The sequence below is a fragment of the Motacilla alba genome, chromosome 7 (genome assembly GCF_015832195.1).
Source record: "Motacilla alba alba isolate MOTALB_02 chromosome 7, Motacilla_alba_V1.0_pri, whole genome shotgun sequence".
Taxonomy (NCBI): domain Eukaryota; kingdom Metazoa; phylum Chordata; class Aves; order Passeriformes; family Motacillidae; genus Motacilla; species Motacilla alba.
The window spans coordinates 9,094,045-9,120,917 of NC_052022.1; the positions used below are offsets into that span (position 1 = coordinate 9,094,045).

Sequence of the window (26,873 nt, forward strand, 5' to 3'; positions counted from 1 at the left end):
ATACTGAGGTGCAGATTTAAGGGGATGAGGGAGGTTTTACATAATCTCTCAGGCACCATTCCGTGTGTTTACCCAGCTAAACTGATGAAGAAATGACTGCTTGGCGTTCTGCCAAGCTCTGACCAAGGGAACTGAGGCCACTGCACACTCCCCTCTCCTTTTGCCTCCGGAGTGTCTGCCCCAGCCCAAGAAGGCAGCACTGCTTTCTTGTCTTGCAAAACAAGAAGGGCAGTCAGCTGTGTTTCTTAGTGGGAATTTGAGATAACCTTGTAGGCGCTTTAATGACTTCCTGCTGTTGCATGTGCTCTGTTTACCAGCTAAAGAGCTCTTTCCTGTGTCCTTCACCTTCCTGTTCCCACACTGCACCCCGTGTCTGAAGCATCCTTGCTCTTTTCCTCAGCTCCGATTGTTTGGCCTGCAAGAAGTGGTATCTGAGTACAAATGTATTTATGTGTTTTTCTCAGAGCTCACTGTATTAGCAGGTTTAGTTAAGTGTCAGGAAAAGAGCTTCCCAGCTACACCACTGGATTAGTTTATGTAATCTCAAGTTAATTAGCACCTGGTGTTCTCTTTCCAACAGGAGAGGTCGTTGGCCTGTCTCAGTTTAACATCTCTTTAAAAGCAGGGTAATGAACATCACTTCTTGTTAATGAGCCGTTTAGACTTAGCTACTAACTTTAATTAGACACTTGTACACAAGCCATTGCCTGTGGATGAGAATAAGGAAATGTTGATACAGAGCATGCTAGCTAGGGAAATTTCCTGCCTCTACTGTGTTTTTCCAGAATCACAGAATGGTTAAGGTTGGAAGGGTGCACTGGAGGTCATCTAGCCCAGCCTCCCTGCTCCAGCAGGGTCCTCTAGAGCACGTTATTTTGGTTTTAAGTCTCCAATACGTTCATCAGCTGTGCTTGTAGGGACACCAGGAATGGGGTTGAGCCTTGCTTGCTTTTGCAAGCCACAGGAAGGTGATTACAAAGATAATATTACATGACTCTCCTCACCTGCTTTCTTTTTCACTCTGCTGGGGCCTATGGTAAGCTGGTAATAGCCCTTCTTCTCAATGTTCTAAGACAGCTGGCACATGCAAGAAGGGCCTCATTTCTGGGTGAAAACAAGGTTTGCCCCAGGCAGTGTCCTGGAAGGGGTGTTGCCTGAATTCCTGAGGCCTCTCACCTTCACTGGACTCAACCCCACTGAATCGGTACCAACCCTTCTGACACAGCCCACTTCAGCTCCCCTGCACTCAGGCATTGCACAATGTAATTATTCACTGAACAACTACTGGTTTTTGCTTCTGATAGTTTTGCTAGGTACTTCCTTGTTGCCCGTGTGGGAAAGAAAATCCATTTCCTCTTAAATTCATCAGCTCTTAGGCTGCTGATGCTCGTGCTGGTGCTGGCTTGCAGAAGAACAACTGGCTCCTCAGGGCATCTGGGTTGAATAGCCAGAGGCTGTCACCAGTGTCCTGAACAATGATTACTACTTGTGTGAAAGGTGGTACTCAGGTCCTATTTACTGGTATTACATATTACATTGAATACCCAGGAGCAAGTGCAATGAAAGGAAAGTGGGTGGGCTCCATGGATATGGAGTTTGTGTTCACCCTCTGTGCCTTCATCTGCTTACAAACATGTCAATGTCCCCAGAGCTAAACAGCTCTTTTCTCTAGCATCCTTCAGCACAGCTAAACAAGCAAGATCCACAGCAGTGCAGGGGAGCCATTGCAGAGCCTGCCCAGGAGATGGGAGAGGTAAGAACCCATTCCCCTGTCATGGTGGTTGGCAGCAGCTTCCAGGACAGAAGAAGTTTTCTTGCCAGCAGAAACCAGGAGAAGGTCACAGCATCATAACTCTGGGGCTGCCTGCTTCTGCTATCTTCCTGCGTGGACGTGCTCTTCCCCAAGATTTGAGGACTCCAAATTCCAGCTGACATCCAGGAGTCTTTATGGAGTTTATCAGGTCTTCATCCAAACAAGGTTTGTGCTTGATGCCTGAAGTGAACATGTTGTACAGAATCTGGGAATAATTCATTTTTCTTGGTTGTTTCAGACAAGACAAATAAACCAAAATGGTCATGTAAAACAATAATTTATGCTAGAACTGGCGGTTTTTAAATATGAAAACCAGCAGTATTTTTTTCTGGGGCATGTGGCAGGCCCCTGTACAAATAGGTATCATGCTCAGCCTGGGCTCCTCCCAGTCTTGTGCTGGTCCTAGCCATGCACTGCAGGGCTGAGATCTTACACTGGCTCTCTCACTGGTGTGAGTGCCAATAATTGCATCAGATCTAATTAATTACATGTTATTGTATCTCTGAATCTGTATTTCTTCATTTATGCTGGAAAGAGGCTCTTGCATTTAAAACAAACAGCTGCTTTGGCTTGAAGGATGAATGTTTAATTCTCAGAGAGGGAACATACAAGTTGTTTCGCCCTTCTTGGTCTCATTCATAGGCCAGAGAGAAAATTAGGGTTACATTTTTTCAGAAGTATCAGACTTACTAAATGCATTGGGACAGAGTGACCCCCCGACAAGTTTGGAGCTCTGCTTGGCTTGGGTGAGTCAGCAAAAAGTGAGATCTTTCATTCCAACCTTCAGGGAGGGGCTTTCACTTCTCCTTTGGTCATGGGACTGATCCTGCTTCTGTTCTTCCTTCCACTTGTTTTGGCTGATTTTTAAAGGACAAAGCCAACTTGAAACCTTGTAATTTCCAAAAATATAAGTTTAAAGTAATTCCTTGAAACACTTGCCATTTACAGCTTTACATCTCGTAATTTTTTTTCCTGGTCCTAAAGAGGTTCAACTCTCCTAGTGCTGGGAGACCTGCATGAGCCAAGAAAGCCAACCAGGCAGGGCAGGCTGGAGCAACCACAAAGGTCTCCCTGCTGCTGAGTGCCCTTCCTCTCCTGGCTGCCCTCTGTGTGCTGCTGCTGCACCAGGGAGGGTGTGCGATAACTGTCAGCATTCCCAGTGAAAAAAAGATATTTTTTTTCCTGAATCTCAGAGTTTCAAAGAGAGCTAACATCAAAAAACCTGCTCAGTACAGTAATTTAAGCTTGAATGTATCCTTTGAACTTCTCTGCATGTTTGTCTTCCGATAAAATGGCAGAAGCCTGCCATGTATGCATTTGGTGTGATTAAAAGCTCGTTGGAGCAGTTTTGGCAGAGGGGCTGGGAGAATGCTGCTCAGGCAGCATTTGACATGCCATGCATGTTTTGCCAATGTCTTGAAGGTGATTGGGAGGAGGGAGAAGTGGTAAACATCATTTGCTTCCAGTTCAAGCATCTTTGCCCTTGAAGAAACCCAGCCAAAAATCACCCCAACTAGGGAAATGTGGATACAAAATCAAGTAGGAGATTTGATTTCATTTGTCAGATTAATTATTTTATCCCTTTCCCACTCAAAGCAGGGAAATCTGCTTAATTATGTCCTTAAGAGCATAAAGCTGTGATAGCTCAGATGCTTTTTGACAGCATATTACAGTGCACAGCCTTGCAGATTTCAGTACACAGAGGGACTGTAGACTCTAAAGGGATTTTTGGTAGCCACTACGCTGTTGTTTTTCACCAGACAGTTTCTACTGTCCAGTTCAATTGACCTTCAGATGTCTCAAGAGCTTTCATTTCTTCCCTTCGAACACATGCTGGTCAAGTCTCAGAGGTACAGACACAATAGGGATGAGCTATCTTACTGAAGTTTTTTTGGTCACCCTTGGAATATGTTGTAATAGCTTTGCTACCATTTCAAAATGATTCAAATATCCAAATTGGACCACCGTTGTTCCCAAGGTCTCCACTGCTGAAACAGGCAAAGGCAAAAACCTGTCTGAGCCTGCCACTGTCACTGGTGCAATGGATATGCAGTCAGAGAGGAAACTGGAGCTCAGCTGTGCCTTGTGTTCTCAGAGTCCATCATCCATTCATCCATCACCACAACAGAAAGGCTTTGAACCTTGATAAATTCTAGGGATTAATTAATTGTGCACTTCAAACCCATGGAAGCTGGCATGTTACCTTCATAGTATAAAATTCAATGTCCTCCCAGCTTCTGCAGCAATAAAAACAAAGAACCAGCCTGGCTTAGCCTGGAACATGCTGGAGAGCCACATGGAAAATGGAAGGTCACATTTAAGGTAGAACTAGCAGCAGGTGTGGAAAGAAACACAAATTACAGTGGGCAGAAACTCAAGGAAGAGCATAATATTTTGGCCCATTTTGCTTTGCAAAATAACCATGGTGCTGCACAGGATATACATGAACAGATGTGCTCCAAGATCCCTTGATCCACAGCCAAGTCCCGCTTTGGATATGGACACAGGACTCCCAGCTCAGTCCATGGGACTCAGCCATGTGTATCTGAGCATGGAGGTACCCTCAGGTGCACAGAGTTAAAGCACACTTGACCTTTGGAGGGTTCCTCTCCTGTGCTCTGCTGGGCTGGACCTCACCATCTGCATCTCCTGAGTCAAGCCGCTTCCTCCGTTACTCGCTGACGTGCTGAGATGCTGTCGCCAGTGCTTGCTTAAATGCCACTGCCTCCACTTTCTCTGAACTTCCAGCTGAACCTAGGTAGAAAGGTCACAAAATACTTAGTTCAGCTAGTTTGTGTTGGAGCCCTGCACTGCAGAGAGCAGCGTAACAGGAAAATGAGAGTGGGTTACCTTTGCCAAGGTTTGGGCTTATTTATTTAAAACGCTGTTTAAGGGGTTGAGGTAGGGCCTGTTTCTTGACACTTCTAGTGATACTGTTGTTGCAGCCACACAACTTTCTAATTAATTGCAGGTGAAATTGTTCACAGAATGTAGCTGGCCTTAGGAAGGATTTGGTTTAGATTTTCCCAGAATTTTAATTTTAGATATAAAACCAGGACATCTTGGCACTCCAAGGTAAAAGAAATGCAGATTTTCTTTTCAAAACAATTTTTTCTGAACCCTGTTGAAAGATCAGTCGGAGTGTTTCAAAACCCTCCTTTATTTCAAAGTGACTTTTTCTTAGGCACTGGCTTGCTTTTTTTCCCCCTTCCAATTAGCTCTAGATCTTCCATGTTTGTATGTTTCCCCCACCTCTACCAGCAGTAGAATTTCAGAGTGCAAGTTCTAGCCCAGAAGCCTGGGATTTGTCAGGATTTGTCATGCAACTATAAAGGAAACGATCCCTCTACCAAAAGCTTTACCTTATAAGAATCCTAATAAACTTGGACTGGGTATAGCTTTTGATAAATTCCTTCCTAAGGATTGAGTAAATAAAGCAGCCATGGATGGGGTGGCAGATAATGGTATCATATGTCAGAACCAGTGGGCTGTCAGTGTGACTGTGTGAGGGATGGTGCTCCCACCCTCAGTTCCCAGACAGTAATAATGTTATCTGATTTATGAAAGGGTTGCAGTAGTTGAGAGGCGAAGTTTGTATCTGGCATACAATTACCTAGGCTTGCCTGGTCTAGGAGGAATTTCAAGAGTGATGTTAGGTAGCTGGGAAGAAAACCCTCAGACAAAAGTGTAATTCATTGGGGGATGTATCCCACTGATTAACGAGGCATGCTTCAGCAATAAAAAAGAATGTTATACACATGAAACTCACCTCACCATTAAGAAAACAATAAAGCACAGCCACAACAAAGCCCTAAAAGATAAAAGAACCGTGGTCACAGGATTGCAGTTTCAGCTTTTGAATGGGGATGAGGCATCTCAAGGGAAATCAGACAGCTTGGCTTTGCCATTGGAAACTCAAGTCATTGCAGAGTTATATGTTCTACCTCTTTTTCTTATTTTAAAGAAATAATAGCTTGTCAAATATTACCTGGAATGATCCAAGAGCCAATTCAAAAAACAGCTGAATTTCCATTGTACCGCTGCTTGCATCCTCAGGGAAAAAAGCAAAGATGATATAGTGGACTCCAAAGAGAGGGATGAGGAGGAGTGTTGACTTTGCAAGTCTCCTGAGAATGAAAACAGGGGGAAAAGCTGGTGTAGAAGGAGCAAGAGATGCTCAGGTGACTTTGAATGTCTTATAAGGGATGTAAGGGACATACTTGTATTGGTTGAAATCACTGCTCCGTTTCTCAGGGGAGCTGAGCTTCCTCATCAGGATTCTTAAAATGTTGACAAAGAGAATGAAATTAATCTGAAACAAATGAACAAACAAAAACAAAGTAAGAATGCAAAAGCAACCCACCAAACAACAAACCCATTATCCACTTGTGTAACTGGCAGGTATCAGCAGAGCCACTCTGGGGGATTTGGACCGAGCAGAAGGAATAGAGGGGTTGAGTCTGGCCTGCCTGTGTCCATGTTCCCATCCCAGTCTCTGTTACTGCTTGGCCACCCTGGGCTTGGATGCTGGCTGCTTTCCCTGCTGGTTTGCTGCAGCTTTAGTCATGGAGATGGTCAGGGCTTGTTATCCAGGCAAATCACCAGGGGGCAGGGAAACCAGGAGCATCGGTTTGGTTCCCTCTGGCTGGGGCTCTGACAGCCTCTGCACAGTCTGGTCCCACTTTGGGTGCCAGCAAAGGGGCAGCACTGGAGCTATCACCTGCTAACTGGGACTGCAAGTGCTCTTTGTTCCCTGCTAAAAACACCAAGTGTGGTTTGGGATCACGAGGCAGAGTAGTTAAAAGTGGGGAGAGGAGAGAGTCGACACTAGAGCTCTTCCTTTTGCATTTTCCCCCTCTGGAAGGGTGGATATCAGATAAAAATGCTGATCTGTTCAGTTTGGATGCAGATGAGGCAATAGCTGTTTCTGCTCGTTTGACCCTCAGGCAAAAGAGTGGGAGTTGCAGGGGAGGTAGAACCGCCTGAGCGTGTCTGTCTGTCTGTCTGTCCCGCGGCCAGCGCGTCGCACCCCGTGGGGAGCGATCTGGGGCTGATCTGCCCTTGGTACCCCTCCTGCAGCACCCTGCTCCGTGGCTGGCCCTTAACCCTTCCCTGAGCCGGGAAGCGCCATTGCAGAGGTGCATCCGCTCCGTGGTGGGTCCAGCGTGCCTGGGGGCATGGCAGCAGGGCTCGGGGGTGTGGGTCTCCCTGAAAGAACCGGGTCTCCTGGAGATGGGACAGACACAGCAAGTCCCTGAGTTCTTTAAAGTTACTGGATGGAAAAGGAGCAGCTGTGGCCGCTGAGGGAGTCTGGACAGGGCTGGAAGTTTGGGGAAGCTGGGGAGGTAGGAGGAAAGGAGTAGAGCTGGGGGGAGCATGAAGGCAAGAAATATTTCAGGGGTGGTGGGGAGCAAAGGGGGTTCAGGTCTGGGTATGTTGGGATTTTTAACCCATTAGGCCAGGGAGGAGCCGTGTAGGCTGAGCAGGACTTTTCACGGATAAAAGCCACAGGGGAAGGGGCAGCTTTGGGATTCCTGCCTGGAGGAATTGCCCGCGGGCAGCGCAGGAATGAGCGAGAGCCTGGGAGCACAAAGGTGTTTATCGGTGCTGATTTTCTGCCCTTTCAACTGCTGAAGGCTGTGAGGAATACAGAGATTAGATCTGGGTTTTTAAGATCTGGCTGTTTGTTTGGTCATGGGCTTGAGTAAAGCCTCTTTTGAGGAAAACCTGCAGAGTCATGCAGGCGGCTTCTGCCTTCAGTAGCTAAACAAGGCAGGATCAGCATTCTGAGGACACTTGGAAGGCGATAGCGGGTGGGGGCCGCCAAAAGATAAACTGAGATTGTGCTTTTTGTCTTGCCTGGGTCTCGTTGGCTTTTATATATTGCTGAGTGGCTCCTAGCATGAGTGTTGTTTCATAAAGAAAAATAAATGCCATGATCTCGGTAAGTTGATCCCAAATCACTTGTGCGGTCTGCTGCTTGTCTTGTGGGGATGCAGGATTGCTCACTGGTCAACAGGAGCAGAACTTTAACCCACCATCTCTGCTGCCCGGGTTTCTGAGAAGTGTGCAAATGTTGCAGTTTGTGTTTTGCAAACAAAATGGTTCTTACTGGAAACGTGAAACTGAAAACCTCAACCAGCCCTTGGGGTTTCGCTTGGAGTGTCAGTAGGTTACTTGAGAATAACCAGCAGTTCACATTTCTGGGCTAGGGTTTCAGACAGGTCACCGCAGCGTGGTCTGACCCAGAGCATCTTCATCGGGCAGAGCAACTATCCCAAGCAGCAGCTCCAGCCCCCTGGTACCTAAGGCTCTGAAGGAGAGTACCAGCAAATGCTCAAAACACAGGTGCTGACTATTATACACACCAAACTGTTCTTGTCATCACTGCTGCCTTGCACTGAGCAGGCTCTACACTGAGTTTCAATGCCTGTGCCTTAATTCACTGAGCAGTGCCTCAGTGCTGTCCACTAATACATGGTGCGTGCAGCCTGTGAACTGTTCTCATTCCTGAAAACAAAAGCCAGTGGTCATGTAAAGCAAGTTGGTTTTGGCTTTGCTGAGAGAGGCATTGACCAGCAGACACAAAAGTAATTGTACTGAAATGTACAGCCGTTCATTTCTCCTCCGGAGCTTTCCTTGAAACAGTCCAAAACAAGCTTCCACAAAACAGCCAAGTTCATGTGAAATCAACAGGATGTGGAAACCTGATCTTCAGGCACTCGCTTCTTGGGAGGACACTAGCTTTTCTTGTGAACTTAGCTTTGGGGCATTAGTTACTGACTAAGTCCTGCTGAGCACAAGTTGCTTAAGCAGTAACTCATGGGTCACACCAGTTCAGACACATGCCTAAGATCAGTTCATTAACACGCTTCTAAAGCATGTTGAGTGGATGAGCTCTGACTTCACAGTATTTGAAAATACAGTTTGAATCTGCTTGTCTCAGAAAAGACTTACAAATATAGACACAACTATGGGGCCTCTAATGATCCACCAGGTATTGGCATCAGTGTTAATGTCCCAACACCTGTAAAAAATAGAAGGTGCAGTCAGTTATCAAAACATTGGTATCTTTTCAAACAGGTTTAGTCTGTTTCGCACCATACATAGGCCCCGATTCTCTTTTTTACAAAACTATTTTCCTGTTCTCACTGAGTGGTACAACGTGTCTGACAGAAAACTGCCCACCTGCACTGGACAGAAACAAGTCCTTCCCTTAAAGTTCAAACACTGTTCAAAGTTTTGAAAGGGAGGAGAAAGAAACAAAGTTTCACTGTTCAGAAAGTTAGACACAGATACTGAAAATGTGTGGTCAGAATTCATACCTGAAGGCTACCTCCTACCCTTGAAAATGCTCAAATGGAATTGGAAGCTTTTTCTCATGTTGCTCAGCTGTACCTCTACTCACACCCACACTAGGATCCAGGCTCCCACCACAGCAGGATGTTGATTGATTTACTTGCTCCCAGCAATTAGAAATGAGCAGGACCCCATGGAACAGCCTGCACAGGGGCTGCATGCTCCCCCTGGCATGCCAGCTTCCCCCACTCCACACCACTTACCCAACATTTTCATGGAGCTGCCGGGCAGTCGCCCATGCAGCCACAAACACCGTTGGGGCACCTGCAATTGGAAAAAGCAGTTACTGCTTCACAAGTCCATGCCAAAGGCAGAAAAAACCCAGTTGTCCTCACTGAAGGGAGAACCAGTACCCCATCCGAGGGCGATGAACCACCAGAGGAACTTCCTTTCCGAGAAGAAGGAAATCACCAGGAGAGTGTGAAGGTAGAGTCCTTCCACGAGGAGCCAGCTGTAGTTAGACATGATGCAATACTGGAAGAAGACCATGGTGAGCTTACAGCCAGCCTGAGGAAAGAGAGGATAATTAGCTCCTGCCTGGGTTAGTTCCTACCTTCTAGCAGAGACAGCGAGCTGTAAATTAATCTTGGCAAATAGAGATTTTATGGCAATTAGGGGACTAAATGGGTGTCCTCAAGACCGGGGTTCACATGACAAGAAAGCAGAGCTGGCACTCCTAAATGCATTAATCAACTGCCTCACTAGAAGAACTGAACGTGTCATGGACACTTGGATTCCGGTTACTGTCTCAGGGGAATTTCACTATTACTACCTTCCTAGTACCAGTATCACAAATATCACCTTAGAGAAGCATCTGAATGTATTGTCAATCCTTTTATTCCCAAGAAAAGCAGCTGATAAAGACAAGCTAAAATGTTTTCAAAATGTTATTTTTCTGCAACAAATATCCACGAAAACCAGTGGGATAAAACAAAACAAGCCTATTTTTGTTCCTCTCCCTAATTCTTATATTTTAGTTTAAAGCAGTGACCATCATCTCCAGTGTTGCTCACCCCTCCTCACACCCAAATTTTCGAAATAGTTTGCTGCCAATAAAAAGAAAAAGGCAAAAAACATTTCAAAATTTGGAATGTCCATACTGTCTGGGTAGAAGCCTTTATCTTACTATCAGGCCTCATGCTGCAGTGTAAATCAGCAATATTTAATGTGTTCTCAGAGAAGGGGCAGAGCACACCTCTCTTCTCCCATAACCCCTCATGATGAACATAAAGCTGGGATGGAGATTTCCTTCCCTGTACTCTAAATCCTGCTAGGATCCTGCTGGGAAATTGAGGGGTGGAGCAAGCTGGTGAGCAGAGGGTTACCGTGTATGCCCCACAGTAATTTGTGTCCTCAGAGGAAAACAAGACAGCATCCTTGATGAAGTTGGATGAGGCTCGCAAAATGAATGACGTGAAGAGATGCATGTGGATGTAGTTCCTTGTGCAGCGAAGCCTTCTGCAAAAAAAAAAGAGAGAGATCCAATGAAGTGACATTCCTCACCAACGCAAGGAACCCGTGGCTGCAAACAACAGGTTCCAATCCTTAGTAGGAATAAACGGACAAATGAAGAACAGTATAGTTCTGTCTGTGAAAGGAAGACTAATGCATTTCCCAAAAGGGTTATCCTAGAGGAGACCTTAAAAAGCTACAGTCATATCTGCTCCACTCAGGTACTAAAACAAGCTGAATGTTGCCAGGAAAATTGTGATTTCATGCCAATATGCTTGTTCTAGCATCCCTCCCTCCTTTCTGTAGTAACATGAACCCAAGGTGTTTATTCACACCTGGATGAATTTATTTATTCTGCCAGCACAGTGCACTTGTGCCTGCAGTGTTTTCTGTATTGAATCTTCACATAGTCTGTGTCTAGAGGCTGTGCAGCCTAATAGAAATTTGCAAAGTAGTTGGGTTTCCTTTTGCCCAGAGGTGCCGCCCTGACATTTACTGTAAGGGAAATTAATTTCACTGAATAAGCAGCACAGTACAAATTCCAGGTTACAGGGATGAGTGAAGATAAGCTGCATGTCAGATTGCTAATAGAAACCTGAAACACTTTACCACAAGTCAGTGCAGAGGCACTTAGAACAAAGTTTTAGCCACAGTCTCAAGTGGGGAAAAGAGCAGCAGGGGGAAAGACACTCTGCCCCAGGGACACTGAAATAATGGGAGTTGGTGCAAATGTCATTTGCAACATGCATCCAGCTTGGATTTGGAAAGAAAAGGAGAGCATAATATAATGGGAGCACATTTTCTGGGAGACCAGGTACAGAGATAAATTTTGTCACTGATTTCTGTAAAGGTTTTCAGATATACTTCAATTCTTGTCTTGCCCAGAAAGTCAATAGAAGGGTTTCTATCAGCTGAGATGACCAGAAGTCCTGACCAAACACAAACCAGAGATGCTTCTCCTCACCTAAAGGAGGCCAGGACCACCAAGGCTATCATCAGCGTCACAAGGGAGGTGCAGTATCCGATGGTGTACATGGTCTTCAGGGTCATGAAATAGGAACGCTGCAGGGGAACATATAATCACATCTTTACCTTGCCTGCCTGGTAGAGATCAGCCCATACCAAATGAAGGATCCCTCCTCCTATTTAATGAATACATTTTCTTGTAAAATCAGCTGCTGAAATTTCACCCCGAGCAACCGCTTGCAGGAAGTATTCATGGTGAAAACCACCAATAGCAATAACCCCACCTGGGTTAAATCACAACATCAATCAGTCTCTCTGAAAAGTGTTTCTCCCCAGGGCCCCAGAGCAGCAGATCTGTGGTCATGGGCACTCAGACTCACTCTGGCCTCGTTGGTTGTGTCGTTGACATTGTAGCCACAAGCAATGTCAGGTCTCGGGTACGGCTCTGACCAGCCCTCACTTGTACAGTTTCGGTACACAAAACCTGTGTGGTAGCAATAAAAAAAGACAGAATGGGGTATGACCATTTCCAGTTTTATCTTTGTTGGCCTCTGGGTTCAGTCACCATGTGCGGGTGCTCCAAGAGCCAGGAGAGTGTGTTGCCCCAGGCAGTGCACTCTGCATAGCTGAAGGCAAAATGCAGCTGAGCTGATTCTGTTGATACTTGCCCAGTGTATTTGTGTGGGTCATAATATTGTTTGCCCACTCAGGGATGACTGTGATGGATGTGTTTTTATTAATTGCAACATAAATAATACTGCTCGGTACATCTGGTGTTTCTTGGCCACTATTCCAAGATCAGCAAACACATGTCTTGCTCAGCCACAGATCCAAGCTCCATGCAAACCTGATACTCTGCTGAATGCTCCCACCTCCTTACTGTGGTTTGTCATGCTCCAAATAGAACACAAAACTGTAGATGGTCACAGATTTTCAGTAAGATTTAAATGAATACTGAAAGTCTTTTCCCCACACTGGGCATTATTTTACACAGTTGATTTCCTTGCTTTCTTGCAAATTAAAGGTTAGGAAGAAATTCTCCTCACTTAAGCTCAACTTCTGGAAAGCAGAGTACTTTGGTCCAACTGTGTCCCTTGGGGCTGTCTTCAGAGAAAAATAGACATTTGCAAAATTCAACTCATTTTTCGAACTGGTATCCACAGAGGGCAGTTTGTCTGGCCCTTTTCTGCTGGGATGTCTGACTTTTAGACTCCTAATGCTGAGTGAGATGAATGCCCAGCAAGCTGCACATGGCTGAATAGGACGGTTTTGAACTTGTCCACCTTAATGTTTGGCTCTAAAGTGGAAGTGGGAAGTCCTGTCCAACACCACTTACAATGTCATTGGAAGACAGTGGCCCTAGCAGGCCTGTTTGTTATGTGCTGAAGAGAAACTTTTACAAAGAAGTAAAACAGCTTCCCTCTGTCCTAATCACATTGATCTGCCTGGTAAGAATCATACTCCAGAAACATGGAGTGAAATCCTGGCTTTGTGGCAGTGATGGCAATGCTAGCACATATTTAAAGGGGATGTGAAACCAGCAGTCCTTCTTAGTACAAGCCTTGCCAGAGGGCACCATAAAAGTCCATTTTTTCCCCACACATTTAGCCATGAGGACTTTAGGGTGTCTGGCTCTTGCAAAACATCCCTGCAGTGCTGAGGGAACTAGGGAGATGCATATCCAACAGTGTTTGGCAATGGTTTATCCTCTTTGAAGCCCTGCTGGAATTGTCAGGACAGAGTCAGGGCTCCTGCTACCTCTGGGCTAATGCTGGTGACCTGACAGCATGTCTGCACTTGATTTGAACTCACCTCTGTAAACCTGCAAGGCACAGCAAACAGGCTTAGAACCCTGAGTGGAAAGAGCTCTGGGTGTGTCCTTATCAGACTATTATTCTGATGCTTTTTTGAACACCTTGTTCCAGCTTAGCATCTTTGAAAGGGCAAGGCTTGCTTTATAAGCCAGGGTTTTTATGTTTTGCTGCAGTGCAGCAACAACAGGAAAGTAGCAGCTCTCCCAAAAGGTTCTCCCCCAGCCTGTCTTGGCACCCAGCAAGGGGGTGGTGTGGTGGCAGATTCTCTACTTCAGCGTGAGCAAAGCACTGTGCTTGTAAACATGCCTGTGACTGTTTTGTGCTCGAGGCTGTCAAAGCAGATCAGACAAGAGGAGGTGAAGTTCTCTGTTGGTGTGCACATGCTATTGCATTACATGCAAAGCACAGGAGATTGTGCCAGGCACATCCTATGGATGGGCAAGAGGAAAATGTTAACAATGCTCCTGAGCTATGGGTGACACACACACTGGGGAAACTGCAGCATGTGCTGAAACCCCACTCAGAGCAGACTGGGAGTCTGCAGTTTGTCTAAGGGTTTGGCTTGGTGTTTACTGGTACTGGTACTTTGGAATTGCCTAGGCAAGAAGGAACTCTGGCTAAAGGGATGGCTGTGGAACTGAGGCCATCCGGTGTGGCCTTTGCCTCTGAATCCTCACTATTTTCACACCTTCTTTCATTCCTTGCCTAAGACACCATGCTCAGTTCTGTTACTTGGTTCCTGATAATTTTGTTTCTTTGGTCTGCTATGTAGAAAGGCACCATTCAGTCTGGGCTGCAAATCCAAGTCTAGAAGTGAGCACAGAGACCAGGGTTTGGGCAGAGCTCAGAGCCATCCATGTGGATTTACATATGGGCCTTTGGCATTTGTGGCTGCCCATCTGCTTTGTAAGTGGTGAGGAGAGAAAACTTTTGCTTTTCTTTTGAAGCAAACAGATCTTTGTTTTTCTTTTTCAAAATAGTTTTAAACAGGGCAAAGACTGTAGCATTAAATAAACTCTGGAGTCACAAGCCAACCACAGTATAAAACCAAAGAAGAAGGCCGTGAAAATGAGGTTAAACTATTGCTGATTTTGACCCAAAATACCAGATGCAGAGGCTGAAATATGATGCTAATGATGATGGACCAGGTCTTGGGGTTCTGTTTTGAACACTGTCATTCTGATTACTGTTTATCAGCTTCTTGATAAGGAGGGCAACTAAAGTTTAAGCTGCCTACCTCCAAGATAAGGGAGTGAACATCTGAGATGTAATTCTGACCTTTGGATGTACAAATTCCTGCTTTCTTCCCCGGTGAGAAGGCCAGAGGCAGGGAGCAGTTCCCTCTAGTGGCTGGACCAGCAGGGATTTCAGTTCCTGCATTTGAGGGCCGGGATCACTGTGCTGAAGAAGTACAGTGATCCCGGTACAGACAGATGGTTTCTTCAGCGATCTAAGCCTTTGCACAGTTTATCCTTTGGCTTTAAACCAGCTTAAAGGGCTCAAAGGGCAGATAATGTTCGTGTGTACAGAAAGTAGCAAGGTTTTTATTTTAATCTGAGTGGCTCATGTCTGATTTCATTTAAAGAGCACTAAGTGCTTCTCCTTTGAGTTATGTAATCTTTATTAGACAATCTAATACTTTGTCTCCTGTTCCTCCCTTCATAAAATGAATCTGTCTGCTTTTCTGTAAGTACTGGACCTCATTAATCTGTGCCCTATAACTGAAGAATGCAAAACCCTCTTCTCATTTGAATCATTAACTCCCTAAAGAGAAACATAAACACATTTCTTGGGCATTACTGAAAAGCAGAAATGAACAGAAAGCAGGCTTACTTAATAGCTCATGATTATTGTAGTCTACTGGGAGTAAATTTCACTTCATTTCTAGCTTAGATATCCCAGAAAAAAAGGAACAAAAAGCATTGCTTGAGCTCACCTCTGTTTGAGTGAATTGTTTGGTGAGTCATGAAACCTGAATTTCCATGAGATTGTGCCACTTGTATGGATCCTGTCACAGGCAAGAGAGAAATCCCCACTGCAGATTTCCTCTTAATGAAAGCAAAAAAGGGATCTTTTCTGCCTGCCTAGCTGGATGTTTTGCCAAAACTCATGTGAACCTAATGCTGTGTGAAGTTTTGTCCACATCAAGCTCCTCTGGGACCAGCCACTGGCACTAGGAGTTATTAAAAGGGAAAGACAGAAATAAACACAGAACCTTAGTGGAGAAAACCCTTTTCCTTGAGAAACCATGCTAAAAACCTGCTTTTCAGGATAGCATTTAATTCCTGCACTTTTTTTCCATCTGGCTAGAAAAAAAACCAGACACTTAAAAGATCTTGCTACTTTAATTCCAGGCTTTTTCATGTTCACCTTAAAGGGGGAAACAGACCTGCTAAGTAACTATTGTTCTTTTAAAAAAGGAGGGGGAAATATTAATTTCAAGTTCAGACCTGAGTGTGGCGTCTTTGTAAAGAAATAAAAAATAAAGAGCTTAATAAATAAGTGTTTAATAAAAAAAACCTGGGTGAGAAAACCATCATTTTAGGATTACCTTTTTTCCCAGTCAGCATCTGAAAGAATTCAGGGCAGTGAGCATTGACAGTCTGTCCCACAGTGGATGAAGGCCAGCAGCTCATGTTGTCCCACATTCCAGCACATCTGCCTGGGGGGGGCAACAAGGAAATACCATACAGCATCTCCCAGTGACACAACACCATGAAACTTCTTCCAACAATGAAACACTGGGAGACATCTCCAAGCAGCACAACACCAACTAATATCTCCCATGGACCAAGGCAGCTACAGGAACAAAGATGCTCAGTGCTCTGAAAAGCAAGCTGGATGAGACAGAGCAAGTCCTGCTGAGACCTGGATAGGACAGAGCAGGTCCTGATCACTTCAAACCAGCCCCAGCAAGCTCCCAGACTTGTCCCATTCTTGTCATTGATCCCACTGGTCTCTACCAGACACACAAAGCACAAAGCAAAGAATTAGAGTAATTCTGAACTTCAAATCAGACCTTTTGCTACCTAACTGTTTGCTGGTAGCTATTGAATGGCCCTGGAAATATGAAGGAATTCAGATGGGAATTTTAAAACTTATTTTCAGTCTTTCTAAAGCTTTTACTTTGAGTCATCCTAATGTTTTTCTTACATAATCTTTTTGTAAATATGAAAAAATGCAACTAGATGACGCTGCTTGAGCAGGGAGGTTTGACCAGGTGATCCATTGGTCCTTTCCAACTTCACCCATTCTGTGATTCTGTGACTAGGAGTTTAAAAAGCTTCAGAATGATACTTAAACCACAGATCACTTAAAGCACAGACTATTCTAAGGTGCAAGGGACCCACAAAGAGAGTACAACTCTTAAGTGAATGGCCTATTTGGGCATCACACCCACAACCTAGACATTATCAGCACTATGCTCTAACCAGCTGAGCTAATCTTATCATACTGGGGGAAGGATAGAGAGGAACAGCATCAATGTCTTCCTTTGATCACCATAAACACTCCTCTCTTTCACTGTGCTCAGGCTGTGGTGAAGTGAACAATGCCAACAGACCACTCACTGAGCTTGGCTGCCCAGACTCATCCCATTTCAGTTAGGTGCAAGGACTGCTTATTTTAAGGATGGGCTTGTCATGGTTCCCTCTCACAGGCAGGGAGGGAGGGAAACTTTTCCAGCTGCATCCTCAGTTTGACTTCTGGCAGGGCTGGTAGAGATGCATCAGGGAGCTCATGTGGTGGCCAGTGGAGCAGAGTATGATGGTGATCTCTACTTAGACATCTTGCTTAGGTGCTGGAAGCTGGCATGGATTAATTTTGGCCTGAGGTGCTGAGTGTTAGTGGAGAAGACCCACATTTGATCTCTTTGTACCAAAAAGAAACTGCAATCGTACCATTTCTTATTTTGCTCTTCTCTAGGTACAGGCTGAAAGCATTCAGATTGATTCCCTTTTGCCTCCACTCCCTGTCAGTGGTTTTAGCACAGCTTTCTTTGAGGTTTGTGCAACAAAACAGGGGAAAAAAGGCCATTGGGGCGTGTCAGGACCACTCTGTGCCTGCTGTATCCGAACGTGTGCCGCCTGCCCTGCACGCTCCCTGAAAGCTGAGGGGAGGAAGTGCTGACCAAGCACTCTCCTCAAACACTTCATGCTTTATAAGGCCAACCTCCATTAGCCTGACAAAAATATTTACATTTCTAGAAATGTATTGATTTCCTTCTGTGCGACAGTCCTAGTGCCTGAAAATACAGAGCTGTTCACAGCCAGGGTGGCACCTCAGCCCTGGTGTCTTCCCTGTGCCAATGTTTATAAGCCTTGGAAAGGATTTACTTCAAAGCAAAAGTTTAAAGGCAAGCAAAACTTCACCTTGGGTGATATGTATGACTTAATGTGCTGCATTGTTTGGTTTATCGAACCTTCATGCCAACACCACAGGCATAAAACCCCAAAATCAGACAAAAGGCATAGAAAATCCTGGCAAAATTATGATGTTGGGTGCGTTCCATCCAGGAAGAGAAAACAAAAACCAGCTGAGCTATTCCTCCTGTAGGTGGGCTTCTTGCCACTCCTCATAGCTAAACACCGGTGTCTCCCACCCCCAGCTAGATAAAGAGCCTCAGGGTGGAGACAAAGCACAGCAACATCTCCCTCACAGAGCCCGGTGCTCTTTGGGATCTCCCTCAAGCAGCACTCAGAGCATTTTCCCGGCAGCAATACACGCTGTCACCATGATCAGGTGTTCCAGGTCTCCAGTAGCTTCCCTGCCCTGCTCCTTGCTCCCGAGAGAATTTCCTTGTCTTCACTCATGCACTAAAAGGAGCATAACTGTGACTGGGGTTATGTTAATATTACACTGCTCCCTTTCCCAAGCTAATGTTATCGTAAGGGCAGAGTCCCTTTTCCTTTTTACTGCTGGAGGATAAGAAACACTCACTGCTCAGGTACTTGGTGCCTGATTCCCCAGCAATGAATTCCTTTGTTTGTGCCATCTTCACAGAGATGTGAGCACTGCAGGAGAGATGGCATGGTGGGAGCTCATCCCCTGCTTTGTCCTTTTTCCTGCCTGTGCCAGTCAAAGCTTCTGGGGCAGGTGCAGGAAGGATGAGGTGTGGAAAGTGCCCTACACCCTGTGAAGCCACCTTTATTCCTCCCTGCATGACCCACCAAGGGTATGCACTGAATTCCTCAGCTTTCTTTCTCTCTTCTTCAAACTGAAATCCTGGTATGGGATTTTGTCCACATGGACTTCAGGCATGCAGATACCTTAAAGGCTGGAGGTATTTTCAGGTGTGTTATTTCCCAGAATAGAAGCATTACTCCTTAATTTACCAAGACAACAAACCTCTCTTAGAGTTTGATAGAATTTTAGGTGGAATTACCCCATTTAAAAATTCCAATAAGGAAAGGCCTTGGGTGAGTTTTAAGATGTGGATCCAGTTTAAAATTTGATTAAGCCTCTGCTGAGAAGCTACTATTTGACTGAGATAAAGCAAGACCGTCTGTAAAATGGTATGGCCTGCTAATGCTAGTGCAGATCCACACCTGCACGGTCCTGTGGAGTTTTACTTGCCTGCATCTGCTGTGGAGCTCTGGTGCCAAGGAAGCACAGAGCTGAACATTAGAGCCATATCACAGGATCAAAGCAGAAAAAGAAATAGGCTGACAAACCAACCTGCTCTTTACTGAAGAAAACAAATGATACTGATTTATTCATATCATCAAACTTCTTACATGCAATGAGACAGATCTGCCTTGTGGAGTACCTGGAAGCCTGCCATAAGGTACCCTGTCACTGCCATGTGGCTGTACTGCCCTGAAGCTGTGCTCACACCCATCAGTCTGCAAGGGACAGGGATAAAACAGCAACAGAGAAAAATGTAAGGCATCCTAAGAAACCAGGCAATAGATCTTCCCTCTGAGTTCTGTCCTTGAGCCAGGTCATAGTGAGACGGTTCTGTGTCTCCAACACTCTCTGCTAGAGAGGAAGGCTTTGAAACTAAGAAAACACCTTCACTCTAGCTCCACATGGTAGCCTATCTGTGGCCAGGATAGCCTGCACACAGCACATCTATGGGAGCTCCTTCCCTTCTCATGCTGGCAAGAACCTTGACCATATTACAGTGCACAAAAGTCAGCCAGAATCAGTTCAGTCTGCAAGATGTTGTGAGTGACACAACCCCATCCTTAGTGGTGATGGCTGGTCACACACTAAAAATAGTCACATGTGTTGTCTACACCCAGTGTTCTCTCTGAGATGCTGACCCAGCAGCTGCCTGGGGAAAATAACATGCAGTTCACAGGCAAGGTTTAACAATCTCTTGCACATGACCCCAGTTGCTCAGCTGTGAAAGCAAAGCTGTCTACATGATGAGGACTCAGTACCACAACTTTCCCAGGCCAAAAAGCTCCTTTATATGATGATAAATCCTCACTGAAATTCAAGAACTCTGTTAGGGGACAGTAACTTGGAACAAGGAGGAAGCAATGAGGACCTTCAAGCCACGTGATTTAAATGTTGGCTGCTGGTCTTCATTGATTTTTAAGGTAAATATAGTTGAGTAAATTTGCAGTTGCTGGGGTGTACTTTTTAAATTATCCTTTACCAAGAGGACACGATTGCAATTCGCAAGATTTTGTTGCTGGTGCGTGAGGATTGCAGGATCCTAGTTGTGAGGATTGCAGTCAAGCAACTGGGTTAGAAGGTTCCCACAACTGTTCCTGTCACAGTAAGGTCAAAATCCCACTCTCAAAGCCTTGTAACAGATTTTCTGCTCCTAAAGGAGAGATGTATTTTAAGTGTATACCTCCTATGGGAAGGGATGCCAGGGTATCTGAGTTTGAGGCACCCAGTTCATATCAGAGCAGCTTTTATCATGTGCATTTGTTCAGCCTTTACCTGAGCTCAGGAGCAGACCATTTTCAGTCGTTCTGTTCTTTGCCTCCAGGGAAAGAGTCTCCACACACTTTTCTTCCTCCCTTTTCAGGACACTCAGAAGGTCACAGACAGGTGGAATAGCTTTGATCTACAAAATTTTAAAAGTAGTGGAATCACTTTTCCTCTTAAAACTTATAAAATCTCAACAGAACCTACCCTTTTTATGCCCCTGCAAATCTATCACTTGATTGTGGGCAATATTTCCTTGAAATACGGACAATTTTCCCAGTTAAGTCTGCATTTTTGTAGTAGCAGCAGGCAAGCACAGACTGAGTTTATGTCTTCTCCCTTTTGCTGACATTACTGACATTGAGAAAAATGTGTTATTCTGCTAAATAATGTACATGAACAGGATGCTCTTCCAAAAGACTGCAGAAACATCCAGGACACTGCTGGAGTCTCCTAGAGTAACAGAGAATTAATCACTCACCCATGGCTGTGTTAAACCATGCACCTGGCAGGTCATTTTCCTGGGCACAAGTGATCCAAATATGCCCACTGGTTGCACACCACCCAAGCCTGTTTCCCTGCTGCCATCTGGTAGCTGCAGGAGCCCACCTGAAAGCAGAATCTCACCCAAATTTTCGTGAGAACCTAGATGGTAATTTGTCTTAAGGTCATTTTCATATCTTCCCAGCCTCCTTTCTCACAAAACCATGTGGAAATGTTAATGTTCACTCAATCCTGATGTAGCAATTAAATGTGTGTTTATGTTTTATGCAGCTGGACCAAAATTAGTGAAAAAACTAAACAGCTACAGACCATTAAAATGACAAATATTGAAAATCATTACAAAATTATTTGCAGGACAAGGTCTTAACAGTTACGTTGTTCAGAAAAAAAAGTATTTTTACCCTTTGCAGGGTAAAAGTTATTTTTACCAGCGTCTATTCTTTTTAACACAAGAAACCTGAATATAAGTGGATGTCCATTATAATGAATTAGATAATTTCTTTCTAATGGATAAACCCAAAATCTCTATAAATTCTCACTATGGAACTTTTGTGTATATATATATATATATATAAATGCATATGTATGTATATATATATAAATGCATATGTATGTACATGCACAATGAAGAGATTAGAAGCCAGCCATGAGGCTCTATTAGATGAAAATTATCAGACAGACTTTGTTTATGTTCTTTGTTCAAGAAAGTTAACCCTGCAGCATCACATTACTGCTCAACCTAATAAATCATGTAGGATTGCTGATCACTTTCAGATTAGATTTGGGAGAAAGAACAATCCCTGAAAACCTTGTAATGAGAACTATTACTTTTCTACAATTAAATTTTAGCATACCAGACATTAGAGACCATATTCCCACTATTTTGGCTGGAAATTTTTTGAGTATTGTATTTCTGAACAAAGTTTGATCTTTTCAGCAGTGTATCATACCTCATCTAATTGGTCTGGCATGTAAACTTATGTTTAACTTCAGCATCCTCCTCCCTTGTCTTTGTGTGTTATGAAATAAATGAATCAGAAATCATCTGGTTTTGTACAATGTAATAAATTTTCTGGAATCACATATGCAAAGACTTTATATGAAACAAACTCTCTTCTGATGCCAGGATTTGAATGCTGAGCATTTGAAGTGGCCAACATAACCAGTCTGGGTTGTTAAGATGATACTGAACATATGTAAAAGTAAATGCTAGGAATCATGTTAACAATGATCTCAGAAATAGGGAAATACTCCATCTTAAAAAAGCCTCTACATTGTCTGGGCACTGTTTTCCTTTAAGAAATGTGGGTCCTAAGAAAGTTTTTGTTTTAGAAAGATTTAAATTCTGTGTTATTTCTTTATGGCTAGAGTGAGGCCACACACTTTAATCACACACAGTTGTGAAGATGACTCTGATGATCTGATACAGCACTACTTTCTTACACTAAATGTGTTGTTCAAGCAGGAGTACAGCATAGGTAGTTCCTTACAATTACTGTTTTACCCCACAAAGTGATGTCCACCCTATTCTTCTAATCAGCTGGATACCCCTTCCTGCAAATAGATGTGCAACTAACAGGATTTTAAGCCCAGGGAAAGCAGAGAGCTTCCAGGTGTGGGTTTATAGGCCTTGTTTTCCACCAACCCTGTCCCTGAGCCAGTCTGTGCCAACACAGGCATCCGACAGAGCAGGCTGGGTGCGAGCTCTCGGATGTTTGCGGAGCGATGCGAAATCCGCTTCCCATGGCGCGGCCGGATGACCCCACTCTGCCACCAGCTGTGCTCAGTCTCACTCGTGTTTACCATCCACAAGTGGGAGCAAACAGCCTGTCCCTGCTGCCTGAGAGCAAGGAGGAAAAGGGGCTCCTCTACGTGCTGTTTCTATGTCTCTTCCTAAACAGTTCCTCAAAACAGTTGTGATCTCCTTGACACTTCACCAGCTACTAAAAGGATGATTAACTCTATCCCAACTGAAACCAGGACAGACTCTTCATATTTTGTTTTAAGACGAGAAACTAATTCCATTCCAAAAAGAGATAACTGTGATAAATAAATCTCAAGAACGGGCAAAAAGCTGCAATATTGATAGCAACAGTCAACACAGTTTTTAAAGAGTGAAATGAATGGATCTAAACATTACCCAGAATTCACAGCGATTTCATTTTAAAATTAGTGGGTTTAGTGTAATGAGAGGATTTAAGGAGCAAAAGATGCCTGGAAAATCAAAACAGGTACTTTGAAAGATTAGAAGAACCAATAAAAATAGGTGCTCTTGGGGACACCCTGAGCAATAACATCTATTTGCAGAGTCCTTTAGGTAGTACTAAGAAAAAGAAACCAAAATTATAAGAAAACAATTACAGTCACATTTTTTATTGCAGAAGATGACCAAAAGACAAAAGGTTTGATGATTGCATTCACTCTGCAATAAAATGTCTAGGCAGAGCTCAGGTTTTCTCACAGTCGGAGCTAAATTCCCTACTGGGACAAATAAATTGATTTTTCCATTTGTTGCAATGAAACAGTGATTTGATCCCTTCCTAACTTCTCACACCCAAGGTAGACATATTTCACCCCTTGTCTTATATGCATTCAGAATCTGAATAGCAGCATCTGGAGATCAAAGCCCAGGTTCTACTCTCCTTTCTGACTGATCCAAGCACCTGGAGCTCAGCAGTGACAATCTGCCACATACATCTCAGTAAAGTGATAAAGCTAAAAAAAAGAAGACAAACTTTGTGGTATAAACATCGCTTCACATTCCTTCAATCTGAATCCAGGAAGGCACTGCTAGACATGGGCATTGCCCCTTGAGGGGTTGATTGCTGGTGTAAATCGGTAAAGCTCCTCTGAATGGAGTTAAATCTTTTCTCCATCACAGCACCTGCTGTGTTTGTCAAAGTGGGTTAGTAACACTTCTGTCTTTATAAAGGTGGGGAAACTGAGGCATCCAGCATCTAGTCGCCTGGCCACTGTCAATTAGTGCAGGAAGCAGCAGAAGCAAGAAGAAAATTAAAAAATCCCAGGTTCTACACAGATTTTTTTAAACAGAGACACCACAGCTTCATGGAATAGAGGTGCTCAGCATTACTCAGATAACATGTGATTCCATGCAAATGGGAAAAAAATAGATCTGAGCACCTACCGGGACAGCTGAAATGCAGAAGATCACCCAGATGGTCCACATAGTCAGTCACAGTCTGTTTTCTTCATCCCTCATGCATCAGAGGTCAGCAGGCTGTTTGTATGCTCTCCAGGGTGGCTCCTAGCTCTTTTCACTTCATCCTTTTCCCTCCTTGCCTTTTTCCCTTCCCAGCTTTGACCATCCTTAGCCAATGTTTCTCTCCAGCTGCTGAGCTCTAGAGAGCATCAGCAGTGACAGGACCCCCCCGCCTCCCGTCCACCCTGCAACTCTCCTCCTCCTCTGCAGAAGCGCCCTGTCCCAAGAATTACAGCACCTCTCTTGAGCATGTTCCTACTGTTGTCTGCCTCCCTTCCTGGCTATTATTCACTGTAATCGATGGGTGTCGCTGGGCAATGATCTCTCCTCATGCTCCCACGATAAGGGACCGAGCAGGACTCCCCTGTAAGATGTCAGCTCCACAATGGCAGAGGCAAACAATCAAGGGGAAGTACAGCCCTGGAATAAGTGCTCTGCTGAGAAACCGAGTTGGAGGAATGTGCTTCAGGCTGCCTGTACTGCTTCTGCTCTCGATAGCTCTGCACATGCTTCCCACAGGGAGCACACATCCCTGAGAGGCAGAAATCAGGAAGCTGGCAGAGCCTGCTGCAGGTGAGCCAGCTGCCTGCATGTCCCACCAAGCCCAGCTGAGCATAGCTGCCAGAGCCAAAGACAACTTCTAGTCTGGGATAAATAGGGAATCTGCTCTTCCCTTCCAGAGAGGACTCCCTAGATTTCATCTTCTTATCCAGCATCTAAAGAAACAGCCAGTCTGCATTTCATCCAAATGCTATAGGCTGCAAGGTGTCATTGCATTTGGATCCCATTGGTACCTTGTTACTGGGATGTAGATTTCAGACATCCTGTGTTTCCCAAAGATAGTTCCTTGGCAGTCCCCTCACCTGTCAGCAGAGCACTCTTTGTTGCTCCTGATTTTGTTTCTGTGGCAAAACTATTGTAAAGGGGCTGTGTGCTTAGCTGAGTGTGAGCTCCCAGCTGCCAAGGCTGGCACTCCAAACCCTTGCTGGGCACATTCACTTCTAGCACAATACTGAATACAGCTTCAAAAAAGAGCTAAAGTTTGTGCTGTGTACCAGTGCTCAGCTTGTCTCAAAATATCTTTTACCACCTATTCCAATTTGTCATCACCAGACAGGTCAAATTTAATGAAGGGCTGCACAGAATACAGATGTGCTCCAAGTTTACCAGTAAAGTCAATGATTAGGAAAAATACATGGCTAATTGTCTGTGCACTGAAAATCCTGCCATTGGATTAAACAAGTTATCTGCTGAGCAGCACAATGAAGGAATTTGGGTTACCTAGCAAGTGCTGCCCTTTCCATGCCCATCCTGACTCCAGCTCATCTCTACATGTGCTCATGAAGATCACTGAGCTGCAACGCTCCCTCTTTCTCTGTACACCACCCTCATCTCTCCCCACAGTCCCAGAGCAGCAGTCAGGCAAGTGGCAACATTGGCTTAACCCCACACTGGCTCTGTCCTGCTCATCCAGCATACTCACACAGCATCCTTTCCGCCTCAAATGGCAAATGCTTCAGTCTTCCTTGCCCCAGTCCACACTAAACTTGTGGTGATTTTCATTTCTTGAAGACATCTGCTCCCCCACAGAGTTTGGTTGAAAATATCAAAGGGTTAAACAAACTGTTGAGAGGGGGTCTGAGAGGCAGGCAGACAATGGTCACTGTACAGTCTGAAGAAACCACACTGACAATGCTGCATCATCTCAGTGGGGCGCCAAGTCCTTCTCTCTCTTCCTTTGGCTGAAGGAATATTTTATTATTCCATTCATATTGCAGCATCTTCCCCTCAAAGCCAGCACTCTTTCTTGCATTTATGTAATTGAGAGAGCTTTGCTTCTGAATGTACTTTGGAGTGTGGCACTTTTTCCAAAACAGGCCCAGCAGTCTGGAGAGTCAGTGTTGGATTTAAACACCAAGAGTGTGAATTAATATTTTGTAATTCTCCCACTTTATTTGCGTGCAGGCTGAGTGTTTGAAAGAAGATGGATGCAAAATAAAACCTGGGAGATTCTCACCTGTGCAAACCATTGCTTGACTCACAGCAGATGTCAGTCCAGACAGGGAGAGCTGGGAAACCTAACAGCAGCAGCAGACTACAAAGAATTATTACCAAGAATTCACAGAGCCCCAAATGAGATGTTTGTTTAATTAAGCAATAGCTGTATGCATTTGCTTTTATACCTACTATGTATACCCCTTGTAAATTTGTCACAGCTGGAATTTCTTTCAAGTCTGATATCTAAACCAGGAAAGAAACATCTGAATTTGTTCACACCATTTCAAAAGACTTTTCACTTTAACTTCAGGAGTAAATAAAAGAAATTGCTTTGTACTATTCTGATTGTAGGATTGTTTACTTACCAAACACTAACCAACTTTGATTGTAAATATTTATTTATTAATACTTAAAAATTCCATTAGTGCTTGAAACAACTAAATTTTCTCCTCCCTTTGCTAAATAATTAAATTGTTTGCAATGACTTTACTACAGCTTGACAATCAGGCCAAACATTTTTCATCTGACATTTGGAATACAGATACGAAACTGAGGCAAGAATCACCCATTTAAGCCCTGGTTAACATTCTTTATTTATATCAGCCTTCCCAAGGAAATCTGAAGGTTTGTTGGCTGATAATCCACTCTTTTCACCTACCTTTTCCACTCATTTGCTGTTTCCAGGAAACTTTACAGAGTGCTTCTCCAGAGGTGCATCATGTTTAGACCCTCTGATGTGGAAGCAGACATGGTTTTTGGTTTGCACTCAGCTATCACTGTCCAAACAGACTGATGTATATGTGAATTGTGAGGAGAAATATGCTCTATTTTACCTCTATATTAGAAAAACTGAAAGTGA

At 44.3% G+C, this 26,873-nt stretch overlaps 1 protein-coding gene across 1 annotated transcript; it reads right to left on the bottom strand.

The window, feature by feature from the left end:
• Window positions 1-122: 122 nt before the first annotated feature.
• SCTR (secretin receptor) lies at window positions 123-24,440 on the bottom strand. The gene is made up of 13 exons (XM_038143325.1): window positions 23,942-24,440; window positions 20,305-20,431; window positions 15,956-16,066; window positions 11,971-12,074; window positions 11,589-11,686; window positions 10,498-10,630; window positions 9,526-9,679; window positions 9,376-9,436; window positions 8,771-8,840; window positions 6,034-6,125; window positions 5,802-5,940; window positions 5,583-5,624; window positions 123-4,567 (listed from the first exon to the last, which is right to left on the bottom strand). Exons 1-13 carry the CDS (start codon window positions 23,981-23,983, stop codon window positions 4,391-4,393), a joined length of 1,350 nt encoding a protein of 449 aa, XP_037999253.1. The 5' UTR covers window positions 23,984-24,440; the 3' UTR covers window positions 123-4,390.
• Between the last annotated feature and the right edge of the window lie 2,433 nt (window positions 24,441-26,873).